The sequence below is a fragment of the Furipterus horrens genome, unplaced genomic scaffold (genome assembly GCF_987537825.1).
Source record: "Furipterus horrens unplaced genomic scaffold, mFurHor1.1.pri manual_scaffold_17, whole genome shotgun sequence".
Classification (NCBI taxonomy): domain Eukaryota; kingdom Metazoa; phylum Chordata; class Mammalia; order Chiroptera; family Furipteridae; genus Furipterus; species Furipterus horrens.
The window spans coordinates 28,102,235-28,119,392 of record NW_028327187.1 but is presented as its reverse complement, the minus strand read 5'-3'; the positions used below and the strand labels follow the sequence as shown (position 1 = coordinate 28,119,392).

The window sequence follows — 17,158 nt, the reverse complement described above, 5'->3', positions numbered from 1 at the left end:
CTCAGCTATTAATGGGCACTTGTACTGTTATCACATCTTGATTATTGCAAATAACATTGTGATGAGCATAAGGTGTGCATGTATTCTTTTGAATAAGTGTTTTGGGTTTCTTAGGATATATTCCAGAAGTGGGATCACTAAGTCAAAATGCAGTTCCATTTTTAATTTTCTGAGGAAACTCCATACTGTTCTCCACAGTGGATGCACTAATCTACATTCCTCCAATGGTGCAGAAGGGTTTCCTTTTCTCCACATCCTCGCCAATACTTGTTTTTTGTCAATTTATTAATGGAAGCCAGTCTGGAAGGTGTAAAGTGATATCTCATTGTGGTTTTAATTTGCATCTCTGATGATTACTGATGTTGAATATCTTTTCATATGTTTACTGGCCATCTGAATGTCCTCTTGGAGAAGTGTCTATTCAGGTCCTTTGCCCATTTTTTAATTGGGTTGGTTGTCTTCCTGGTGTTGAGTTGTATACGTTTTTTATATATTTTGGAAATTAACTCCTTATCAGATATATCATTGGCCAATATGTTCTCCCATTCAGTGGGTTCCCTTTTTATTTTGTTGATGGTTTCTTTTGCTGTGCAAAAACTTTCTAGTCTGATGTAGTCGCATCTGTTTATTTTTTTCCATGAAAGTTCAAATTTACTAAAATCTATCATATAGAACTAAAAAACAAGTTCAGCACAGTTTCAGGATATAAGCTCAATATGCAAAAATCATTTGTATTTCTATATACTCTCAAACAACAATCCAAAAATAAAATTAGGAAAAAAAATTCTTTTACAGTAACATCAAAAATATTAAAATACTTATAAATAAATGTAACAAAAGTATGAAATTTATACTCTGAAAACTAAAAACACTGTTGAAAAAAATTAAAGAAGACCTTAATAAATGAAAAGAAAATCCATGTTAATGGCTTGGAAGACTTAATCTTCTTAGGATGGCAATACTCCCCAAATTGATCCATAGATTTGATGCAATCCCCATCAAAATTCCAGCTGGCTTCTTTGCAGAAATTGACAAGCTGATCCTAAGTTTCATATGAAAATCCAAGGGACCCAGAGTAGCCAAAACAATTGAATAAATAAAGAATAAGGTTGGAGGACTCACAATTCTTAATTTCAAAACTTACTACAACACTAGTAACAAAGACAGTGTGGTACTGGCATAAAAATAGACATATTGATCAATGGAATAGGATTGCGAGTCCAAAAACAAACTCACATTTACAGTCAACTGATTTTTGACAAAGGTGTCATGACAATTCAATGGAGAAAAAATAGTCTTTTCAACAAATGATGCTGAGACAACTGGATAGCCATATGCAAAAGAAAGAATTTGGACCCCCTTTCTCACACCATATATAAAAATTAACTCAAAATGAATCGAAGACCTAAATGTAAGAGCTAAAAATATGGAACTTTTAGAAAAAAACAGAGGCATATATCTTCAAGACCAGACCTTGGATTAGGCAATGGTCTCTTAGATCTAACCCGAAAGGCACAGCAACAACAACAATAAAGATGAATTGGATATCAAAATTTAAGGCTTTTAAATGGCACCATCAAAAAAGCGAAAAGACAACCCACAGAATGCAAGAAAACAGTTGGAAATCATATATCTGATAAGAGACTTGTATATAAAACACATAATGTATTCTTACCACTCAACAGTAAAAAAAAAAATAAATAAACCCAAATGAACAAAGGATCTGAATAGACACTTCTCCAAAGATACATAAATGACCAGTATGCTCATGAAAAGATGCTCAACATCATTAGTCATCAGGGAAATGCAAATTAAAACCACAATGAGATACTAATTCACACCCACTGGGATTGCTAAATGTCAGAAAATAAGTGATGCCAAGGATGTGGAGAAATCAGAATCCTAATACGCTACTGGTGGAGATGTAAAATGGTGCAGCCACTTTAGAAAACAGTCTATCAGTGCCTCAAAATGTTAAACAGTCACCATATGGCCCAGCAATTTCACTCCCAGGTATATAGCTAAAAGAAATGAAAACGTACATGTCCATGCAAAAACTTGTACTGTACATGAATGATCTGCTATAGTAGCATTATTCCTAATAACCAAAAGGTGGAAACAACTTAAGCGTTCACTGATTAACGAATGAATAAATACAATATGGTCTATTCATATGGTGAAATATTATTCAGCTAGAGAGGTTGAAGTGGGCAAAGGGGGGATAAATGGGGATAGAAAGAGATTTGACTTCGGGTGGTAAGCTTATGATGTAGTATGCAGATGATGTTTCATGAGTTGTACACTTGAAACCTGTATGGTTTTATTAACCAATGTTATCCCACTAAATTCAATAAAAATGTTATTCAGCCATATAAAATAATGAAGTACTGCTACATAATACAACATGTATGAACCTTGAAAATATTATGCTAAATGAAAGAAGCCAGTCACAAATGACCATATGTTATATGATTTAATTTGTACAAAATATATAAAAGAGGCAAATCTATAGCACAAAAAAGAGTAGATTAGTAGTTACCCAGAGATGGGGCTAGGAGAACTGGGGGGAAAGGGAGATAACTGCTAATGGGTACAGGGATTTTTGAGAGGGCAAATGAAATGTTTTTAAAAGTAATTGTTGACAAGACTGTATAACTGTAAATATACTACAAAACAGTGAATCATACATTTTAAATAAGGAACTTATAGTATGTGAATTATATTTCAATAGAGCTATTATTTAAAAAGAAAGTTCAAATAATAAACTTTTAGGAACATACTTTATAAAGTACATCTTGAGCAGAACAGCTGGGAGAGTTCCCACAACATCTGCATATTCCAGTGAGGAAGCCCACATCTACCAAGGTATCTATACCACTAAATCCAGCCCCTATCTTTGCTCTTATAGTACCTAATGCTTCCCTCATCAAGGCACTTTTCACAACATGGAGCAACAGCCCGTTTTTCTTCTCTCTCATCCCCACTAGACGATGAGTTCCTTGAGAGCAAGGACGTGGTTTGCCTTGTTCACTGGCATATCCCACATCAGCATAGTGGCTGGCAAAGAATGTCAATGAAATGATTAGATCATAATCTACCTCAAGGGCACAAAGATCTGAGGCAATGTCACAGCAGAAGCAGAGGAAGGGAAGCTGGAGCAATTGGACACGAAATTGCCTAATTATATCTCTGAGGTATAAATTTAGCCTGCACCCTCCATCACCAACGTAGCCTTAGTCTTAAAGTCAACAGTGATGTTTCTCTCCCTCTTTTTCTCCTTTCCTCTCTCTCTAAAAATAAAATAAACAAACAAACAAATTATTTTTTTTTTAAGTCTTAAAATCAGGAACACTTACTGGGCGCTGTGGTAAGAGGCTGCTACTGGTCTCTTGAGTACTAGGAGGTCGACTTCCACTTTCCTCTAGCGGCAAAATACCCCTTCGATCCAGCACACTGAAGGAGATAGGACAGTTAATAAAACAATTCACATTCACCCCTCCAGCCACCCATCCACAGAACGTTACTGTTTGTACCAGAAAACATAAACCTGCCCTTTGGCAACCTAGCCTGATCCTAGCACATGCCTCTATCTTCCACTCACTTTTTCTTCCACAAACCAGAAAACACCACATTAACCAGGGAAAAAAATAAATGAAATAAAAATGAAAGGTCATCCCTTCAAAACAACCAGTCCATGGTCCATGTATGCTCCATGTAGATATAGCACCAAGGGACAATCCCTGGGAAGACCTATTTGACACCAAGAGGTCACATTCAGAAGAAGGTATCACACCAGGTAACAGGATCTGGTGGAGTTGCTTGTCCCAAGAGTCCCAGGACCTTCTAGTCCCCTGAGTACCTGGGGGGTAAGGGGCCACACAGCACTTCACAACAGTTCTTCACAATGTTGCCATGGCTGTAGGGATTCTGGACACGATTCTTCCCTGTCCATGAGCCTTTGATCTGCAAGATAAAAGCCAAGGCTTACATTAAAAATTATGTTGAAGAATACATGCAGCATGGGAAGGTGAAAAAGTTCTGGAGATAGATAATGGTAATGGTTGCACAACATCATGAATGTACTTAATGCCACTGAATTGTACACTTAAAGATGGTTAAGATAGTACATTTTATATAATGAGTATCTTACCACAATAGAAAAAAAGAAATACAATGCACAGCCATATGAAAATGTCCACAATAGAGTGAAAAAAAAGCAGATAATTTATTTTCATTTAAAAATACAAAATATACTGACGGATAAAATAGAAACAGAGGCATGGATACATGGAACAGACTGACAGCTGTCAGAGGGGATAGAGGAGGGGTGACTGGATGAAAGAAGATGAAAGGATTAGCCAAAGAACATATATGCATGACCTATGGACACAGACAACAGTGTTGTGGTGGCCTGAAGGAAGGGGGTAGGGTGAGGGCTGGGTGGAGGTGAGCAAGGGGGGGAGGATGGGACATATGTAGTAGTGTAAACAATAAAAATTAAGTAAAAAAATAAAAATACAAAATATATATTCACATAAACAAATTTTGGAACAAGTCTAGAACACTATAAATCATACCATTAACAATGGTGATGTATAGGAGGTAAAGTTACAGGGACTTATTTGCTATTTTTTGCTCATCTGTATTTTCTTTTTTTTTAATTATTTATTTATTTGTTTATTTATTTTTTATTTTATTTAGAGAAAGGGGAAAGGAGAAAGAGAGGGAGAGAAACATCACCGTGTGGTTGCCTCTCACTTATGCCCCCAACTAGGGACCTGATGGGCAACCTAGTCATGTGCCCTGACTGGGAATTGAACCAGCAACACTTGGTTTGCAGTCCAAAGCTCAATCCACTGAGCCACAGCAGCCAGGGCCATCTGTATTTTCTGATTTTCTGCAATGGACATGGATTAATTGGTAACTTTTAAAAAGCAAGGATTTGCTCAGTGCACCTGTCTTTGTCCATTCAAAATCTAGGGGCACCAACTAGCCTTTAAAGATCTATGAATAGCCAAAGGCTTTGTATCTTCTCTCCCCCAACCATTCAATCTCTTCTTCCTAACGCTCTACAGGCATTCAGCTCCAAACAAAGCAGTCTACTTTCTCTTCCACACATCAGATTTAACAATCTCCCACACCAGATTTCTGCCTGCCTCGACCTCCTAGTCCTTGGAGGCTCAGTTCTCTAGCAAGTAACAAGAGAATAGGCTTTGGGGAAAAGAATATGTGATGAGGGGATTGGAAAGTTGACTCACGTCTTCATTGGTTGTCTGGTTGAGAGCCACAAGGAAAGTGTGAAATCCAGTCAGTCCCACGACGGACCAGAGTGTGAAGAAGCAAATGAGTACTTCTAGAACAGTGAGGTGATGTTAAGGAATGTTGGAGAAGCCACACAAACAGACTCAATGCTTCAGCCCTTCTCTTGGCATCAGTCATACCATCTTTTCCTCTCAGAACATATATTACAAATGGCCAAGTATCCATACATAACAGATGAATTCTAAACTCATTGAGTACATCCCTTATGACAGGTAAAGGACTTCTATCTATTCACTATGAGTAAACTCTCTAACATGTCTAGTGTATTTAACTGTTTCTCTGTTTTTTCATCATTAGCTTTTTGAAAGGTATGTTTAGGAGAGGGTCAAAGCTAAGCAATGACGGCCATCACTGTCAATGGAAAAATGCATCAAAAAATAAACTTTATAAATGAAAAAATGGTGGGAAAAATAGAATGCGATTCCTAGAAATCCCATCTGAATCTCCTTTTCAGAGGTGCAACACCTGTACAAAATTAGCCTTAGCTATAACATGAAGGTAGACTTCCAGCAAGTGACATAAGAGGTATATTGAGGCAAAGACAGCCCCCTAGATGAGGCAGGGCTGAACATGGGATCAGAACGAATTGGAAGGAGGCAGTAGAGAAGGGGGTAAAGAAAAGACCACCCTTTAAGTCCCTGGCCATCTTCCATTCTGGTTGCTACCACTAAGATTACTTTTTTTTTTTTTTTATTTTAGACTTTGGCACTCTCTGACATCTGAAAAATGAGATGATGAGAGAACTGCAGAGAGAAAGCATGCTGGAAAGTAATTTAAAAGGGATTCACAGGGCCATACTGCCAGGGAGGATATGTTCCAGGAGTTTCTTTCAACGTCTCCAGGAAGCCAATTTTCAAAGATTCTATGAAATTGGGAGGAGTAGAGAAAAAAATTAGTGACCTTAGTAAAAAAATGCACACTTATCCTAGTATTTACTCACTTCCTTTCCTCCCTATCCCTTGTTACAAGCTGGCAAGAGATAAGCCCTCACTCAGACAAGGGACTCACACCCCCAAGCAGGTAGTCCCTTGACTAAAGGGTTCACATCTCCAGTGCAGGACCCAGCACTGGTCTAGAGTCGGGCAGAAGCTAGGCATCTGGCTCCTCTCCCTTTTCCCTAGCCCACAACTATAGGCATGGAGCGGGTATTCAATCATAGATGAAATAAATCAGAAATATCCAAGAAAAAATCCTCTCTCCTCAACGATCCATGTCATCCCTTGTTCAAAATCCAGCTGAGAATTCATCTCTTCCCAGGAAGTTGTCTTGATCAAGACCACTCCTTTAATTCCACATCCCATCTGCCCTTATTTATTATCTGCTAATTTATGTGTGTTTAGGTGTATGTGCACACCATGAGATACTAAAAGGCATTTCTCTGCTATAACCTTCTACCACCTAGCACAAGGCAGGTCTTACACGGCAGAAGAAGAGAGGATGCAGACAGCCAAAATACACCCAAACCTTTGGGATCACCTCAAAAATGCTCAGTATTCTGGGTATAGACCAGTTATTAAGGCCTCGTTCCCCAGAAGAAGGCCAGTGAGAAGGTCAACACACTTAGTAAATACTCATTGATGTGAGCTGAGGTTTGGACCCCTGCTCAAGAGGAGATGGTAGTACTCATTTCTAACTGGTCCTAAGGCACCTTTGCAATGGTAAAGTCCTGCCAGGAAACCCAACCATTCCCCTATGCTGTCTTCAAGTTTCCTCCCACCCCACCCAACTCCAACAACAGCCACTGCCCTGCATACTCACTGAGAGCCACATAGACGATGTTGAAGGCGAAAACATAGATGGTGAGGAGGGAGAGAGAAAGGATGAAGAGGTAGAAGTAGCGGTAGTTCCTCTTTCCAACACAATTCCCCACCCAGGGGCAGTGATGGTCGAAGCGCTCTGCGGGGGTGAAAAAGAGAGAATCTAGTGCCAACATCTCCAAAAGACAGTGCAGGCATACCATTCACATTTGAATAACTAAAATTCAAAGACCCTGGGATCATTGCCTATTTTAATTGTAAAAAAAACTGGTCTCTATTTTTCACAATGTTTTCATAGCCATCTCATTAGATCCCCACAATCACCCTGGAAGTTGAGCAAAAGAAGATATTCTTTTCCCTATTTTACCAATGAGAAAACTAAGGAACTGAGAGGTTAAGTGATCTGTCTCCCTACCAGTTAACAGCAGAGACTTTGCTTTTCCAAAGAAAAATCTTAGTAAGTGGGCCTACTAAGTTCAGGAAGAATAAATAGGTGAAAATAGCCAAAGAATTTTTGAAAAAAATTAGTAGCATGGTTTTTCTTAACCCCCAGTTAGTAAAAAACTATAAAACTACAATACTTAAAATAACGTGGTTTAGTTTAATGGAATAGAAAATGCCCAGAAACAGACCCTAGGATATATAAGAATTTACTGTGTAATAAAGGCAGCATTACAAATTCAGTGGTAAAAGGAAATATTTTTCCATAAACAACTCAGACAATTGGTTATTTGGTGGAAAACAAGGTTAGATTTTTTTTCCCCTCACACTACAGTGGTGCCTCAGTACTCATCATTAATTTGTTCCAGAACTCATGACAAGTACGGAAAACGACAAGTACAGAACAATGAAACATTTTCTCTTGGCTTCATGACTAATACAAGTTCTAGCAAGTGCAACAAGTCCTGAACAAGCGCAAGTGCTGAAATATTTTGTTCTCGTCAAAATGTGACAAGTACAGGGTTTGATAAGTTCTGAAGCCGATGAGTATCGAGGTATGACTGTATTTATAAAAATTAATTCCAGATGAATTAAAGAGTTACATGTAAAAAACAAAGTAAAACCATAAGTAACCATAAAGAATAGATGAACATTTATCCCATACATGGAGGACTTTTTGAATATAAAAGTAATGGGGGAAAAAACACAAATGACAAAAAATAGATTTATCTCCAGAAACTTTAAAAATATTTTATATATGTTTAAAATACTACAAAGAAAATTAAGAGAAAAAATCCAACCAGAGTGTATGTAAATTTTGTCTTTGTTTATGAAAAGTTCTTACAGATCAATAATAAAATACAAATACTCCTTCAAAAAATAGTCAAAAGGCAAAAACAACTGGTTAATAAATGCCATATAAATATATATTTAGCCACGCCAAGGTTGTGGGTTTGATCCTCAGTAATGGCACATACATGAATCAACCAATGAATGCATAACTAAATGGAATAACAAATCAATGTCTCCCTCTCTCTATTTCTCTCTCTCTCTCTCCCCCTTTCTGTCACTTTCCCTCCCTCCCCTCCTCTCTCTCCTTTACTCTATCTAAAGTCAATCATTAACAAATTTTAAGCCTAGCCAGATAGCTCAGTTAGAGTGTTGTCTTGATAAGCCAAGGTTGTGGCTTTGATCTCTGGCCAGGGTACATACAAGAAGCAACCAATGAATGTATACATAAGTAGAACAACAAATCAATGTTTCTCTCCCTCTCTCTCTAAAACTCAATTAATTTTTTAAAAAATAAAATATTTTTTATTTTAAATAAATATACTTAAATGTTTTCAGTTTCAATAATAATTCAGTGCGAAAACAAGAACATGAAAATAATATCCAGTGCTAGAGAGAATAAGGTACAATAGACACTCTAATATACTGTTGGCAGGAATATAAATTGAAAGAACCTTTCTTGAAAGCAATTTAGCAGTATGTATCAAGAGTCTTAACAGTGCTCACACCCCTTTAGCACAGTAAGTCCATTTTTCAGTAATTTCTCATAAGGAAATAGAGATATGCACAGAAATTCAAGTTCAATATTTTTTAAATTTATTTATTTATTTTTATAGATAGGGGAAGGGAGGGAGAAAGAGAGGAAGAGAAACATCAATGTGTGGTTGCTTCTCACATGCCCCTACCAGGGACCTGGCCCTCAACCCAGGCATGTGCCCTGACTGGAAATCGAACCAGTGAAACTTTGGTTCATAGGCCAGCGTTCAATCCACTGAGACACACCAGCCAGGGCTCAAGTTCAATATTTTTTATTAAATTTTTATTATGGTAAAAATATATATAACATATAATTTGTCATTTTAACTATTTTTAAGTGTACAGTTTAGTGGCATTAATTATCTTCACAATGTGCAACCGTCACCACTACTTCCACAAATTTTCTTCACCCCCAAAGAGAAACTCTGTATCCATTAAACAGTAATTCTCCATTTTCTCCTCCCCCTAAGCCCCTGGTAACCTCTAATCTTCTATCTTTATGAAGTTTCCTCATGTAAGTGGTATCATATAATATGTGCTCTTTTGTGTGTGGCTTCTTTCACTTAGCATTATGTTTTCAGTCAAGGTTTATCTATGTTATAGCATGTATCAGCACTTTATTCTTCCTTATGGCTAAATAATATTCCATTGTATGGATATACCACATTTTGCTTATCCATTCATCTGTTGATGTACACTTGGATTGTTTCCATCTTTTAGCTATTGTGAACTATGCTGTTGTGAACACTGACATGCAAAAATGTTTGAGTCTCTGTTTTCATTCTCTTTGGTACTGTTATGGACAGAATTGTGCACTCTCGCAAATTTGTATATTGAAGCCCTAACTTCCAATGTGACTGTATTTGGAGATAGGACTTCTAAGGAGATAATTAAGGTTAAATGAGGGCCTAAGGGTAGGGCCATAATCCTATAGGACTGGTATCCTTAAAAGAATAGGACAAGACACCAGGAGTGCACAAGCACAAAAAAAAAAAAAAAAAAAAAAAAAAAGAAAGAAAGACATTTGAGGACATAGCAGGAAGGTGGCTGCCTGTAAGCCAAAGAGGGAGGCCTCACCAGAAATCAATCCTGCTAATACCTTGCTCTTAGGCTTTTAAACTCCAGAACTGTGAAAAAAATAATTTCTGTTATTTAAGCCACCTAGTCTGTGTTTTGTTATGGCAGCCCAAGTAGGCTAGTATAGGTATATACCCAAGAGTGTAATTGTTGGGTCATATGATAAATTCTATGCTTAACTTTTTGAGGAACTGCAAAACTTTTCCACAGTGGCTGAACCTTTTACATTTCCATCAGAAATGTATGAAGCTTCTATTTTTACTATATCTGTAAATTAAATAATTTTGATTATAGTGTTATAATAATGAATAAAATGGAATTGTGAATAATATCTAATGAAAGGAGACTGCCTAAACAAATGGAATATAGCCATATTATAGATTATATAATCATTAAACTATTTTTTAAAACATGTATTAAAGATATAAAAACATGCTTAAGATATAATGTTAAGTGAGAAACTTGCCAGCCTGAATCATTTCAATAACTCAAGTAATCTAATTTTTCACTCCACCAATCCCATACTCCCTCCTCCAACATGTTTCCTGATACATTTTTTTAATTGCATTTTCTTTGCTACTAAATGCTGAATACAATTTTTGCTAGGTATTCTGTCAGTGAGTGGTTCTTGACCTTCCTAATGCCACAACCCTTTAATACAGTTCCTCATGTTGTGGTGATCCCCAACCATAACTAAAGCATAGTGGTTAATCACAAAAACAATATGTAATTATATATCTGTTTTCCGATGGTCTTAGGCGACCCCTGTGACAGGGTCATTCGACCCCCAAAGGGGTCATGACCCACAGGTTGAGAACCACTGCTCTAAGCAAACTTGCCATATAAAAACACTGGAAATGCAGATTTATATGGATATATTTTTACTGTCTTCTTTTAAAGATTTATTTATTTGTTTGTTTGCTTATTTATTTTATTTTTAGAGAGAGGGGAAAGGAGAAAGAGAGGGAGAGAAACATCGTTTGTGGTTGCCCCTCACTTGCGCCCCCAACTGGGGACCTGACGTGCAACCTAGTCATGTGCCCAGACTGGGAATCAAACCAGTGACACTTGGCTCACAGACTGACGCTCAATCCCCTGAGCCACAGCAGCCAGGCGTATTTTTACTGTCTTTTAAGTCACACTTTTTTCTGATACTATAAGCAATTACGTGCTCATTGTGGAAAACTTTAAAAAAATTTAAATCAAGGAAATAATATCACTCATAATCCCACAACCTATAGATAACAAACTAAAAGCATTCAAAAGTATTGCCTTAAATATCTCTTTATACTTATTTATATATTTTTTAAATGTGTAACTGAGATCACACTATACATGTATACTATCTTCTGTTTTATTTCATTTCACTTTCTGGCATAAGGATTTCCCATAAAAGTCCACTGTATTAATGCCCCACAATTTATTTGACCATTTATCTATTGGTGGACAATTATTCATTATTATTGTAATCCTGAGGTAATTATTTCCATACCTAAATATTTTACGACATTCTTGATTATTTTCTTAGGAGTTTCAAGCAAGATAATCATCGGCATCAAAGGATATACATGTTTTAAGGCTTTTGTGAATCTTATTAGGTTGCTTTCCAAAACATTTGTTCCAATTTACACTCCTGCCAATGTAGCACTAAACATTATTAGGTTTTCCTTGCTTGTTTTCTAGATTTAAAAAGATTCTGTTTTAATTTTTATTTCGATATTTAGTAGAGATACATTTTTTCATGTTAACTAGCTAATTTTATTTTCTGTTTTATAAACTTCATATTTCTACTGAAATGTTAGTGCTTCTTTTTAAAAAAAATCAATTTGTATAAGTTATTTATATTTAATAATATTAATAAGGATGTGGAATTATTTATGAAAACCTTCACATCAGAACTTCTTGAAATATCAAGTTTCCTGACTCATTTAAAATGGGTTTCAATTTATAAAAATCCTATTTACATATAAAATAAGATACATCTTTTCAACCTTTGTCTAAAGAACTGGCTAATAAGAGGAAAGCAATGTACTCAGGTCTGTTCCATGGCATATATAAAGAAGGCTGGAAGTAAGCCTATTGATAATATAAGGAACTGTACACATATGCCTATCAATAGGCATAATTACTGACTGTTTCTGATCTTTCCCAGAGCTCAGCACACAGTAGGCAGTGATTACAATTAAACCACACACATGCAGATAAAAGCACAGATGTGTTATGCACACACATATATCTGCTACCCTTGTAGCAGCAATAAAGAAAGAAAAAATAAGGGTTTGGAAATCATACCTGTTCCAGCTTCATCTCTTACTAATTTTATGAGCCCACACAAAGGTGTTTCACCTACTTCCTCATCTGTAAAATGGGGGTAATACATATCTCATGGGGTTCTTATAAGTCTTAAATGAGAGAAAGGGAAAGCACTTCACACAGTGCCTAATATATAGTAGGAACTCAATAAATGCTAGCAACTTTCTTCTTGGAAACACTGCTTTTTACAAGGCTCTTCCTACCCCGATGCTGCCCTCCAGTGGACTAGGGTTCTCTCCCACTGTGTAAGGTGGGTTCCCTTTGAAACCAATCCAGTAGAGCAAGGGATTCCCAACCCCAGGGCCAATGATGGGTAACATTCTGAAGCCAGTTAGGAAATAGGCCCCCAAGCAAAGTTCACCTGAGCTCTGCCTCTGGCTCCCCTCCAGTCCACAGTAGAGTGAGCAAAGCTCAAAGCTCATCACCTCCTGAGCTCTGTCCCCACCCTACTCCAACCCACTGGTCTTCCACGAAACCAGCCCATGGTGCCAAAAAGGTTGGGGATCTCTGCAGTAGAGGAAAATCTAGATTTGAAAATCAGGGCATTTATTTTCCTATTTATTTATCTATTTATTTTCCTATTTAAATTTTAGACTAGAAGTTATTTAAATTCCAATTTGACCTACAGAAGTACAGTTTATACAGTTGTTCAGAAGCTTGTTTTCTATCTAATTCTATCTTCCCTCTCTACCCCTACTGAATCTTCCAGGAAAGAATTACCCTGACCCTCTTCTTCAACTCAGCCTTTTCCCCAGACAATGCCCTACTGGTTTTACTCACCCACACAGTTGTCACAGATGCTGCAATGGGAGGCCCGGGGAGGCCGGAAGATCTTGCATGTATAACAGTATTTCAGCTTTACAATCTGGTTGTTTATCTGGAAATTCTTGATACGGGGGGGTGGTCGCTGGCCCTGGGGCACTGCACCATTGGTAGCTTCTGTAGATCAGTAAAGACAGTTAACATCACAGCTAGTCATTAAAAAGTCTCACCATTTTTCCAATAACAATGGGAGTAATCAAAGGTTCCTTAGGTCCATTGTCTTCTGCAGACTAGCATTTCCAAGCTAGACTCTCAATATTAGAGTGTCCCCCCACAAATTCCACTGAGTGCGATGCAATTCTTTTATGTGCATGTGAAAGAGTGTTCCTTCAAGATTTGGCCAATTACAAAGAAAACATTCATAAAAGAAGAAATAGCCCTGGCTGCTGTAGCTCAGTGGATTGAGCGTCGGCCTGCGAGCCAAGTGTCGCTGGTTCGATTCCCAGTCAGGGCTCATGACTAGGTTACACATCAGGTCCCCAGTTGGGGGAGCGTGAGTGAGAGGCAACCACACAGCGATGTTTCTCTCCCTCTCTTTCTCCTTTACCCTCTCTCTAAAAATAAAATAAGTAAACAAATAATTTTTTTAAAAAGAAGAAAAAAAGGCTAAAAAACATGAAATAAAAACAGCTAACTTTACTCATAATGAAAGAAATAAAAATTAACACAAAGATACCATATCCACCAACTGCATTAACAAATATTAAGAAGAATAAAAATACTCAGTGTTGACAAGGATGGGGAGAAGGTATTTTTGTACATTACCAGTAAGCGATGTGGCAGTAGTTATCAAATTTTTTATGTGTGTATTTTTTGACCCAGAAATTCTATTTCTAGGAACTTATCAAAATTACAAAGAGATGTACAAAGGATGTTGACATAAGGATGTTTGTCAGAGTCCTTTTCAATAGTGAAAAACTGAAAATAATTTCAATGTCACAATAGTAGGGTGGTTAAGTAAATTATGATACATGCATAGGATGGAGTATTATGCAGCCATTTAAAATGGTGTAGATGAATAAATGATGACAGGAAAATATTCACAATATGTTGCAAAATGAAAATGTACGCTGAACAGCAACATGTATAAAAGGATATTATCTTGCAAAAATAAAATGTATGCATGAAAAAGGCTGCTAATACTTAGAATCAGAAAAAAATATTTTAAAATAAGAGTAATACATGCTTACTATAAAATTTTTGGAAAAAGACTTCCGGCCAAGATGGTGGCATAAATATACACGCTGCATCTCCTTACAACTAAGAAGGAATTTACAACCACTTCAAAACTAAAAACAAAAACAAAAAAAAAACATAAAATCCAGAAAATCAAAAGTACAGGGAAGGTCAGCAAAGAAATAAAGAAGAAATAATCAGCCAGAAAGGTAGGAGGGGCGGAGTTGGGATGGAGAGAAAGAGGAGCGGAGCAGCGACTATGGGGGTGGTGGTTGGTGGGCACGAGCTGGTGGCGTGGCTAGCATTACAGAAACTGTAGCCATGGTGTAAAACACAGTCATACAGCTTAAATCCGAGAAGCAATCCCAGCCCCAAACCAAACTGGGTAGCTTGCGGTTCCAGCACCAGGGAAAATAGAGCCGCATTGTTTCTGACTGAGAAATCCAGTGGGGGGTGGGGCAGAGGAAGAAGCTACCAGTCTCAAAAAGGAGGCAGCTTGCTTAGTACGGGAAGGGGGAGAAGTGCCTGGAAAAGCGGCAGCAACCAGCACTGTTCCCTCTCAGACCCCTCCCCCACATACAGCGCCAAAACGTGGTGAAACAAGTCACCAGCACTAACAAATACCTAAGGCTCCACCCCCTATAACATAAAAGGTGTAACAGCACTTACCCAAATCACAGAGGCAACCACAGAAAGCTGTAGAGATGAAGAGACAGAAAAGTACGGCCCGGAAGGTGGGGGGGGGCAGATCAAGGTCCCAGTGACACAAATAAGCAACGAGCAGATAAGGAACCTAACAGATGAGGAGAAAGTACATCTAACAGATGCACAGTTTAAGGGATTGGTGATAAAGATGCTCACAGACTTGACAGAAAAGATTAAACAGGACAGGGAAAGAATGAAGGCTATCCTGGGTGAAATGAAGGAAAGTCCACACGAAACAAGTGATGAAGGAAAGGAAACCAGGGTTCAGATCAACAAATTGGAACATAAGGGAGAGATAAACAGTCAACCAATACAGAAGGAGGAAATGAGAATTGCAAAAAATTAGGAGAGGCTTAGAAACATCTGGGATACCTTTAAATGCACCAACATCTGAATCATAGGGTTGCCAGAAGGTGAAAAGGGAGAGAAAGAAATTGAAAAATTATGTGACAAAATAATGAAGGAAAACTTCCCTAATTTGGGGGAGGAAATGGACATATGGGTCCAGGAAGCACAGAGAGTCCCAAACAAACTAGACCCAGGGAGGACCACACCACGACACATCATAATCAAAATGCCAAAGCTTAACAATAAAGAGAGAATCTTAAAAGCAGCAAGAGAGAAGAGGAGAATTACCTACAAAGGGGTCCCAATAAGACTATCAGCTGATTTCTCAAAAGATACTCTGCAGGCAAGAGATTTTCAAACTGATGAAAACCAAGATCTTACAACCAAGATTATTCTATCCAGAAAAGCTATCATCCACAATGCAAGGGCAGAGAAAGTGCTTCCCACACAAGGTAAAGCTAAAGGAGTCCATCATCACCAAGCCATTATTATATGAAATGTTAAAGGGACTAATTTAAGAAAAAGAATATCAAAACTATGAACTTTTAAATGAAAACAGTACCACAGCTATCAACAACAGAAGCTAGGGAATGGGAACAAAGGCAAACTAAGCAGACAACCAGAGTGGGAACAGAATCATGGGTATGGGGTGCATGGGGGGGTCAGCTTGGAGGGAAAAGCGGGGAGAGGGAGGGTAATGGTGCAGGAATTAAGAAGCACAGTAGGAGGGTGCATAATGGACAGGGGGATGTTGAGAAGAGCTTATATGCACAACCATGGACATGGACTAAGGAGGGGGGACTGCTGGAGGGAGGGGGTTGCTGGGTGGAGGGGAGCAAAGGAAAAGAAATTGGGACAACTATAACAGCATAATCAATAAAACATATACAAATTTTGGGGGGAAAAACAGAAAATAAAAATAATAAAAATCACTGTCAGTCTCTCAACTCAAGGATATTCGTGCATTTTGGGGTATTTTCTTTTACCTTCTCTTAGCAGATAAACATCCATGATTTTTAAAAAGTTGAGATCATGTTATAAATGCAATGCTGTACACTGTATTGTTCACTTAAGATTATACAGTAAACGTTTTTCCATGATTGTTATTTTTTTTCTGAAAACATTATTATTGGCAATATAATATTTCATTATATGCATGTACTGTTATTTACTTAACCATTTTGTATTGTTGGGCATTTAAGTTGTCTCTGGTTTTTTACTATTTAAATTATGCTGCATGCAAAAACTTAAAATATTATAAATAAAGCTAAATCCCCTGATCATCGCCTCAATCCCAATCCCCTCTTTCCTGCTTTAAGAATATATTCATGTGTTAAAATTAATTTCTAAAACATAAAGAAAAAAGAAAAGCATACTGAAGTCTGAGTAATAACAAGAAGTTGCTGCCATTAAAATAGCTAGGCCCATATTAAAAAGAAAGAAGGAAAAGAGAAAAATGGTGCCCTAAAAATTTGTGTAAATCTCTGTTTATTTCCTTTAGCTAAATCTTGAGAGAAACGGAATTACTGGGTAAAAAGGTATGAACCCTTAAAGCCCATATTACTATTGCCAAACTGCTTCCCAACAGATTGTATCATGCTTATCTGCAGCATATGAGAGTGCCTGTTTCATTGCACCCTCACTAAGCAGGA

The 17,158-nt window shown here is 37.5% G+C and overlaps 1 protein-coding gene across 3 annotated transcripts in view; it reads right to left on the bottom strand.

Annotated features, from left to right (window-relative positions):
* Positions 1 to 17,158, bottom strand: part of ZDHHC9 (zDHHC palmitoyltransferase 9) — a 47,455-nt gene that overhangs the window by 9,638 nt on the left and 20,659 nt on the right. For all 3 annotated transcript variants that reach the window (XR_016508582.1, XM_090264556.1, XM_090264557.1), the window contains exons 4-9: positions 13,236 to 13,394; positions 7,081 to 7,218; positions 6,138 to 6,184; positions 5,259 to 5,363; positions 3,860 to 3,963; positions 3,357 to 3,453 (exon numbers count right to left, since the gene is read on the bottom strand). Coding sequence is in view for 2 of the 3 variants with exons in the window: in XM_090264556.1 (XP_090120682.1) it covers positions 3,357 to 3,453; positions 3,860 to 3,963; positions 5,259 to 5,363; positions 6,138 to 6,184; positions 7,081 to 7,218; positions 13,236 to 13,394 (650 nt within the window). In the remaining variant the exon portion in view is untranslated. The remainder of the gene's footprint in view (positions 1 to 3,356; positions 3,454 to 3,859; positions 3,964 to 5,258; positions 5,364 to 6,137; positions 6,185 to 7,080; positions 7,219 to 13,235; positions 13,395 to 17,158) is intronic.